The sequence below is a fragment of the Hordeum vulgare genome, chromosome 4H (assembly GCF_904849725.1).
Source record: "Hordeum vulgare subsp. vulgare chromosome 4H, MorexV3_pseudomolecules_assembly, whole genome shotgun sequence".
Classification (NCBI taxonomy): domain Eukaryota; kingdom Viridiplantae; phylum Streptophyta; class Magnoliopsida; order Poales; family Poaceae; genus Hordeum; species Hordeum vulgare.
The window spans coordinates 41,721,222-41,730,595 of record NC_058521.1 but is presented as its reverse complement, the minus strand read 5'-3'; the positions used below and the strand labels follow the sequence as shown (position 1 = coordinate 41,730,595).

Here is a 9,374-nt window from a genome sequence, read left to right as displayed (position 1 = left end):
GGGCTTAGCGGTGGCTCTCACGCACGCACTCTCATCATGCCAACAAACGACGTCACACTCACAACGCACTAACACCCAACAACACAGCAACAAGCAACACCGACAACTAACACGGATGACATGATGCCATGCATAATGCCATGGTGCAACTACATGATGATGCAACCAACAAAATAAAATAGCCACACGACGGAAACGAAAAAAAGGGAATCTTCTAGGCATCGGTCTTGGGCTGTCACACGCAAAGCGGCGCGGGAGGCGGCCGGGCGAGGAGCGCGGCGCAGGGAGTCTGCCGGGTGAGGAGCGTAGCACAGGGAGGCGGCCGGGCGGCCGGGCGCTCGGCGCGGCGCAGGCGGCTGCGTCCTGCGGCGCGAAGGCCGCATCCAGCGCCATTGGCAACTGGTTTTCTTCTTACCTTTTGCCTGTTTTTTCCCCTTGTGTTCTTCTCGATCTCGAAATCGCTCAGATGCAGAGCGTGTTGATAACGTGTTAAGAGTAAAAGCAGAGAAGGAGGATGATAGAATGAACAGTAAACTCTCATTGATGGAAATTGAGGATATTTATACCCAGTACATGGCAGTTTACAAAGGGGCGGTTGCCAAAAGAACAACCGACGTAGTATTGATTAATTACATAATTAATACATATTAATTATTCCTAACAAGTAGCATATATATGTGCTTGTCTAGTTCGATTTGTGTGTTCACCGTTAATTCCCAATCAATGTGCTACTCCCAAGTTATGCGTTCTTTAGGTACTTCCGTACTTGCGGTGCATACGAGTCCTAGTTCGATTTGTACCTTTTACCGATCACGCGTGGTACACACCAACTAGACAAGCACGGACAAAAGAAAGAAAAAACATCACCTACCGACCTAACGATTTCCGGGATGATATACGACTAGCCTGATGACAGATGTACATACGAGTCGAGTTCAGATTGGGCGACCCGGTTTGAACAGCTACAACTCGTTGCCGTGTTTTTCTTCTTCTTTTAATTTCTTCATTCACAAAAACTCGCCGTGTTAGTTTGATCCCATGGAGAAGCGTTTCGCGTGGAGAGGTCTAACACGAGAAAGGGCGAGCCTGCTGACAGGTGTACACCTTTTCTGTGGATCTCCATGGCGGCTGCCTTTCCTGTGCAGCTCCACCCACGCACAGCACGAAGCCGTCGAACGGGACACGGTCGCCCTGTGAGTGCCCGCCGCCTCCCAAGAGAGATATATCCGGCCAGAGCGCTCGCTTCCACGCGGCAGCTCCACGCACGCACAGCACGAAGCCGTCGACCACGAACCAGCATGCTACGACGTACTCCACTCACTAGCTTGTCACTCACTCCCCAAATGGCCGACCCTAATTAGCGATTTCTCTACTCGTGTCGTGTCATCTTCAGCCCAATAAAATCCGGGAGCTCGTTTCCTCCACGACGGACGGCGTGTTGTCAGAAAAGGGAAATGTGCCGGCTCCTACAGCCGCGTTGTGGCGAGAAGATGTTCCTTCAGTTCACGGCTGTGAAGTACTACTACCTAGCTTGACAGCGCACCTGGCGTTATCGGTGAACTGATGAGAAAGGCTGTTCGATCTTAGGCTCTTAGCGCTGCTGAGACTGTCCGCGGCAGAAAAGAGTTGTTAACCATCCATTTCTCAGAGCGATCGTGATCGAACGCAGCACGACACTTGTTTAAAGCTGAGGCACATCGTGGCCCAACGCACCAGATGCCTCCTCCTCTCACCCCGTGACATCACGGCGTAATCAACCATCCATTTGGCGCGCCGCCCCGGCCCGCTTCCATCACCGTTAGTCAATAATTGATCCAAAGTTCCATTTTGCGAAGAAAAGAAAACATCCTCTTGCATGCTCTTCTTCTTCACTGACCGTGAATCTTATCAAGTTTGCCTTTCCACGACTAGACAGAGAACAAGTCCCCTCTCATTTACTCTTCTTCCTCTTCGGTGACCGTAGAGTAATGCTACATCTATAAAAGTTTATTTAAAGATTTTAAGTACAAACTGGTGCGTAGGATTATGATGGATAATTAAAGATGAGGGGCCCATCCCACTGAAAATCAGGAGAAAAGAAAAATTAGTTTGGAAGGTTAAGTAAACATTTGTAAGTATTGGTAGGTCTATCATTATTGATGACCGTGAATCTTATGAAGTTCTGGAGACCCCCCCCCCCCCCACCCCCACAAAAGTCCAAAACAGCCCGATCATCGTCCCTACCCATTGTTTTTCCACCACTTGGAAGCCTCCTCGTCCCTGCTTTCTAGTTGACCAAATGCTGCCGCAACTCTTCATCTTCCTCCCATTGCTTAGTCCCAAAGAACCAACCACCACTCACTTGGTCTCTCCCTAACACACTGTCACACTGACACACACACACACACACACACACCAGCAAACCACTGCATCACCACCAACGACTTGCCTACCACTACTCGCTCACCTCTCTCCCTTGTATAAAACCACCACCGGTTGCCCCGCCATCTCCACCCAGTCACCACTGCTCCATCACACTGCCCACCGCTCTTCGTTCGTGCGCGAGAGAATAAGCAAGCGAGGCACGTTCTTGCGCGCGTTGGATCGGCGTGCGTGCGTGCATGGCGGTGGACGCGGTTCGCGACGCGGCGGCGGCGATGCCGTCGCCGGCGGTGAGCGAGGAGGAGGAGGAGCTGCGGTGCGCCGAGGGGTGGGGCAAGCGGAAGCGCCCGAGGCGGCAGCAGCAGCGGGCGCCCAGCGAGGAGGAGCACCTCGCGCTCAGCCTCCTCATGCTGGCGCGCGGCCACCGCGACCAGCAGATACTCCGGCCGTCCTCGCCGGCGCAGGAGCACCGCTGCTCCGTGTGCGGCAAGGCGTTCCCGTCCTACCAGGCCCTGGGCGGGCACAAGGCGAGCCACCGCCCGAAGCCGGCGCCCGTCGCCGCGGACGAGCCCGCTGCCACGACGGCGGCCTCGCCCGCCGCGTCCTCCTCAACGACGTCCAGCGGCGCGGGTGGCAAGGTGCACGAGTGCTCCGTGTGCAACAAGACCTTCCCGACCGGGCAGGCGCTGGGCGGGCACAAGCGGCGCCACTACGAGGGCCCCATCGGCGGCGGCGGGGCCACCGCGGTCGCGAGCCGACGGTTCGACCTCAACCTGCCGGCGCTGCCGGACATCGTCGTCGTCACCGAGCGCGAGCGGTGCGTGCCGGTGCCGGCCGATGAGGAGGAGGTCCTCAGCCCGCTGGCATTCAAGAAGCCGAGGCTGATGATCCCGGCGTAGCTAAATCATCAAAGAAATTTTCAATCATCAACCAGTTGGTGTGTATTCTTTTGGATTGCTTATGCTCGGCCGGTTGGTGATACGTACACCCGTTAACACGTACCTAGCCAGCCAGTGGAGCGTAGAGGTCGATCGATGGAGCTGGCCATCGATTGGTGTACGTAGTACATATATATCTAATTTCTATATTTTCCATATAGTACGTACGTACTGTATCTCAGTAGAACGGTTCTTTCATTGATTAATTAATTTGTTTGGTGTGAGTATCATGATTGAGCAAAATTGACATGGTATACGGAGAGTACAACCAATTCTCGACGTATACCAAGACTAGTACTAATACTAGTAGTTGGGTAAAGACCGACTGACGGACTGACCAGCAATGAAATGTGCAGTTGCTTGGCGTGTCGGGCACTCTCGTCGTGTGTGCGCCGGTAGACGCTACTGGTAGCTTTGTCAAACTACTAGTACTAGTCCGAACTTCCGAATTCAATCTTAGCCATCAAAATACCTCGATCAACCGACAAGTATGTGCTGCTACTGGAAGTAACACTAGTTGTCAGTCTCTGGAATCGATCGTTGGCCGGCCGTCGGCACGGTGAACAGGTGAAGGATATGAACGCGGCGTGCGCGGACCGGCCGGGGAAATGAGCTGGTCACGAAGTGGCAGTTGAGCGACCACACACGTACCGGGCGCGCGGCAGGTGCAAGGGGAATGTCGATGGAAGGTACGGAAGCCAGAACTGTTTCCACTGAAAAAGATACGGGAAATAAACAGCCCGACGGTGCTTGCCGTGATCAGGCAAAAATGCTACAACTTCTTACAGGAGTTTTACGGACTGGTCTTTCTCCTCACTAATCTCCTTCCCTGATTTTTGGGATGGGGCCCGCTTCATCTTGATCACCTATCAATACATTCCACCTTAGCTCAGTCCGTAAAACTCATGTAGAACTCCTGTACGTGTAGAATTGCTCGTGATCGGGGGGCCGGCCATGCTATGCATGGCATGCCTGCACTTTTAGAATTTTTTTAAAACTATTACGTATTTTATAATAAATTCGAAAAGCATATGTATTTTTTAAAAAGTCAAAACTAGCATCCCGTCACCCTCTGGTGGGCCGATGGGTGACCTGTCGGCCTGTGAGAGACCGAAGTGGTCCTCTCGGTCTACGGGTGGCTGAAGAGCCACCTGTCGGCCTGCGGTTGGCCGGAGAGGGTCCATCGGTCTCCAAGAGGCCGAAGAATGCCAGGGACACAAAACGTGATAAAGATGATCTTAAATAAAAAAGTTATCAACATGAAAAATCTTCGTCTCGTCGAAACGGTTGATTTTGATATAAAGTTCGTCCTAATCCGAGGTTGTATGCGACCTGTAGAGCCAAAACAAGATTAGGGACAGAAACTGTAGAGTTACTTCGGACAGACCGAATGGATGTCAGAAAATTTGTCACCGGAAACCCGACGCACTCGGTGAGACAGTGTGGAATACAGAAGAGTACACAAGTTTGGTCACGTTCACTCCATGAGACCGAGTGAACGTGACCAAACTCTCCGAGTGACTGCATAAATCTTGTTGACCCCATTTTAAAATATGCTTCCACCATACATAAATTATGTTGAGATTACATAAATATGATGCATCCAATTTTCATGATTCATTTGTATCATGATTTTGCTTCTTTACGTTGCACAACTTGCTTCATACGCATCATAGTTATGCTTCTTCATTTCATATGGTTTACTTTAAGTGCTTCACAATGGTGCTTCTACATTGTGTTCAGTTTGCTTCATTGCATGCTTCATATTGTTTGTTAGGCATCATCTTTGTATCCAAATCAAACTAATCATGCTTCCTACACTTTTGCAAGGCTAGCAAGAGTGGAAGATGATGCTTTCTCGATGGTGGGCATGTCATGGTCATCGATGGTGGGCATGGAGTGTAACATGAGATCGAGCATCTCGAGTGCCCAATGTTTTGTCATCATTTTGGAAGCGAACTAGCAACATAAACACTAGATTGTTCAAGTTCAAGGACGTCGTTCCCTCGTTGGTGACAGTGTCGCTGCTTTCCACGGGACTCTTGGGGCTCATAATGTAGACACCAACAGACATGTAACTATATATTATTGTTTCTCACATATGTTACTATGGTAATGAACTTTTGCTTGAGCCGCCGCTAGAGTATGTTTCAACCAACATTAAAGTATGCTTCAAACAATGTTGTCTTGCTTATCTTGGTAAATTGTACTAACATTTTGATTCTTTTGGAGAATTTTATTTTTTGACCTATGTTGGTGTGTGCTTCATTGCATCTCTTCTCATGGGTGCTTTCATTGTACATATATTTTGCTCCACTATTTCTAGATGCGTTTGTTAGTTTCTCATACAATCAGGATGATGTTACTATGAATATGAGTGGTGGCTAAATTATTGATGATGGACTGGACAATACAGAAAAGTGAAACATACTATCATAATATTATTTTTGTTGTTTTTGCCTACAGAGTTGTAAATTATTGTTCACACCGGCTGAAATTTGTTTCGATGCTTCGTGCTTCTCTTTGTACTCCGAGTGAACGTGACCAAACTTGTGTACTCTTCTGTATTCCACACGGTCTATACGAGTGCACCGGGTGCCCCATGACAATTTTTCTGACATCCATTCGGTTTGTCCGAAGTAACTCTATAGCTTCTGTCCCTGATCTTATTTTGGCTCTACAGGTCGCATACGACATTGGATTAAGACGATTTTTATATCCAAATCAACCGTTTCGACGATACGAAGATTTTTCATGTTGGTAACTTTTTCATTTGAGGCCACTTAATCACTTTTTGTACCCCTGACACTCTTCGGCCTCTTGGAGGCCAACGGGACCTCTTCGGCCAACCTCAGGCCGACAGGTGGCTCTTCGGCCACCCGTAGGCCGACAGGCCCACTTCGGCCTCCCACAGGCCGACAGGTCCCCCGTCGGCTCATGAGAGGCTGATGGGGTGCTAGTTTTTATATTTTTGAAAAAATCACATATGCTTTTCAAATTTATTATAAAATACGTAGTAGTTTTGAAAAAAAATCAACATTCTGTGGAGGCGACGACGGATTATTCGATGGAAGTCGTGGAACATCATGGCCGGGATGAGCTTAGGTAATAAGTGTTGGGGAACGTTGCATGGAAAACAAAAAATTTCCTACGCACACGAAGACCTATCATGGTGATGTTCATCTACGAGAGGGAGATCGGATCCACATACCCTTGTAGATCGCTAAGCGGGAAGCGTTAAGGAATGCGGTTGATGTAGTGGAACATCTTCGTGATTCAAATCACCGTCGTCCCACGATCCGTCCCGATCTAGCACCGAACGGACGACACCTCCGCGTTTAGCACATGTACAACTCCATGACGATCTCCGCTTTCTTGATCCAGCAAGAGAGACAGGGAAGTAGATGAGTTCTCCGACAGCGGGACGGCGCGCTGGTGATGGTGATGATCTATTCCTGCAGGGCTCCGCCTGAGCTCCGTAGAAAACCGATCTAGAGGAAGAACTACGAAGTAGAGGTTTAGGGTTGCACGTGGCAAAGTTGTGTCTCAAAAACCATAAACCTCTAGTATATATAGGAGGAGGGGAGGGGCTAGCCTTGGGGCTCAAGAGAGCCCCTAGGGCGTGGCTGAGTGGAGGAGGAGGGACTCCAACTCCAATTCGGTTTGGGAAGGAGGAGTCCCTTCCTTCCTTCCCACCTCCCTCTTTTTTTTCTCCTTTGATTTTTCTCTTAGCCGAAATAGCCCTATTGGGCTGGCCTCACCATCCCACCAAGGGCTGGTGCGCCACCCATGGGCTATTAGGTTCTCTCCCGGGTGGGTGGCACCCTCCGAGTAAAAACCCGAAACCCATTCGTCACTTCCGGTAATGCCCGAAATCTTTTCGGAGGACAAATGAAACAATCCTATATATCAATCTTCGTTTCTGGACCATTCCAAAAACCCTTGTGACGTCCCTGATCTCATCCGAGACTCCAAACAAACCTTCGGTCACCAACACCTATAACTCAACTATATCGGAACGTCACCGAACCTTAAGTGTGCAGACCCTGCGGGTTCGAGAAATCTGCAGACATGACCTAAGACACTTCCCGGTCAATATCCAACAGCGGGACCTGGATGTCCATATTGGATCCTACATATTCTACGAAGATCTTATCGGTTGAACCTGTGTGCCAAGGATTCATATAATACCGTATACCATTCCCTTTGTCCTTTGGTATGTTACTTGCCCGAGATTTGATCGTCGGTATCCCTATACTTGTTTCAATATCGTTACCGGCAAGTCTCTTTACTCGTTCCGTAATACAAGATCCCGTGACTAACATTTTAGTCACATTGCTTGCAAGGCTTATATGTGATGTTGTATTACCGAGTGGGCCCCGAGATACCTCTCCGTCACACGGAGTGACAAATACCAGTCTTGATCCATGCTAACTCAACGGACACCTTCGGAGATACCTGTAGAGCACCTTTATAGTCACCCACTAACGTTGTGACGTTTGATACACACAAGGTATTCCTCCCGCGTCAGTGAGTTACATGATCTCATGGTCATAGGAATGAATACTTGACACACAGAAAATAATACAAAATGACACGATCACATGCTACGTTTATAGTTTGTATCTTGTCCATCACATCATTCTCCCAATGATGTGATCGAGTCATCAAGTGACAACACTTTCATATGGTCAGAAAACCTTAACAATCCTTGATCAACTGGCTAGTCAACTAGAGGCTTGCTAGGGGCATAGTTTTGTCTATATATCCACACATGCATTTATGTTTTCATTCAATACAATTATAGCATGGATCATAAACGATTATCTAGAAACAGGAAATATAATAATAACTATTTTATCATTGCCTCTAGGGCATATTTCCAACAGTCTCCCACTTGCACTAGAGTCAATAATCTAGGCTTACTAGGGACAGTGTTTTGTCTATGTATCCACACATGCACTGTGTTTCCAATCAATACAATTATAGCATGGACAATAAACAATTATCATGAACAAAGAAATATAATAATAACTAATTTATTATTGCCTCTAGGGCATATTTCCAACAGTCTCCCACTTGCACTAGAGTCAATAATCTAGTCTTCACATCGCTATGCGATTAACATTGGAAGAGGTTTAGTGAGCGGATCTGCAACATTCATATCCCTGTGCACTTTACAAATATTTACGTCCTCTCCTTCGACATAGTCGGGGATGAGGTTGAAGCGTCGTTTGATGTGTCTGGTCTTGTTGTGTAACCTTGGTTCCTTGGCTAGAGCAATCGCACCAGTGCTGTCACATAACAGAGTTATTTGATTTAGTGCGCTCGGCACAACTCCAAGATCCGTCATGAACTGCTTCATCCAGACACCCTCCTTAGCCGCCTCCGAGGCAGCCATGTACTCCGCTTCACATGTAGAATCTGCTACGACGCTTTGCTTGGAACTGCACCAGCTTACCGCACCCCCATTGAGAATAAATATGTATCCGGTTTGAGACTTAGAGTCATCCGGAACAGTGTCAAAGCTTGCATCGACGTAACCCTTTACGAGGAGCTCTTCGTCACATCCATAAACGAGAAACATTTCCTTAGTCCTTTTCAGGTACTTCAGAATATTCTTGATCGCCGCCCAGTGTTCCACTCCTGGATCACTTTGAAACCTGTCTGCCATACTTATGGCCAGGGTGACGTCCGGTCTTATGCACATCATTGCATACATGATAGACCCTATGGCTGAAGCATATGGGACGATACTCATATTTTCTCTATCTTCTACAGTTACTGAACACTGAGTCTTACTCAACTTTATACCTTGCAACACTCGCAAGAACCCCTTCTTGGATTGCTTCATTTTGAACTTCTTCAAAACTTTATCAAGGTATGTGCTTTGTGAAAGTCCTATTAGGCGCCTCGATCTCTAAAAACTCCACATTGTTTTCAATCAACAATATGTCATCCACATATAATATTAGAAACGCTATAGAGCTCCCACTCACTTTCTTGTATATACAAGATTCTCCAACAACTTGTATAAATCAAAACGCCTTGATCACCTCATCAAAGCGCTTATTC

At 48.0% G+C, this 9,374-nt stretch overlaps 1 protein-coding gene across 1 annotated transcript; it reads left to right on the top strand.

The window, feature by feature from the left end:
- Positions 1 to 2,195: 2,195 nt before the first annotated feature.
- On the top strand, positions 2,196 to 3,524 carry LOC123451143 (zinc finger protein 1-like). Its single transcript, XM_045128150.1, has one exon. It carries the CDS (start codon positions 2,601 to 2,603, stop codon positions 3,258 to 3,260), a length of 660 nt encoding a protein of 219 aa, XP_044984085.1. The 5' UTR covers positions 2,196 to 2,600; the 3' UTR covers positions 3,261 to 3,524.
- Positions 3,525 to 9,374: the final 5,850 nt, after the last annotated feature.

What these genes read in the sequence shown, in the direction of transcription:
- LOC123451143 (XM_045128150.1), top strand. Translation starts at nt 2,601, where the DNA reads ATGGCGGTGGACGCGGTTCGCGACGCGGCGGCGGCGATGCCGTCGCCG.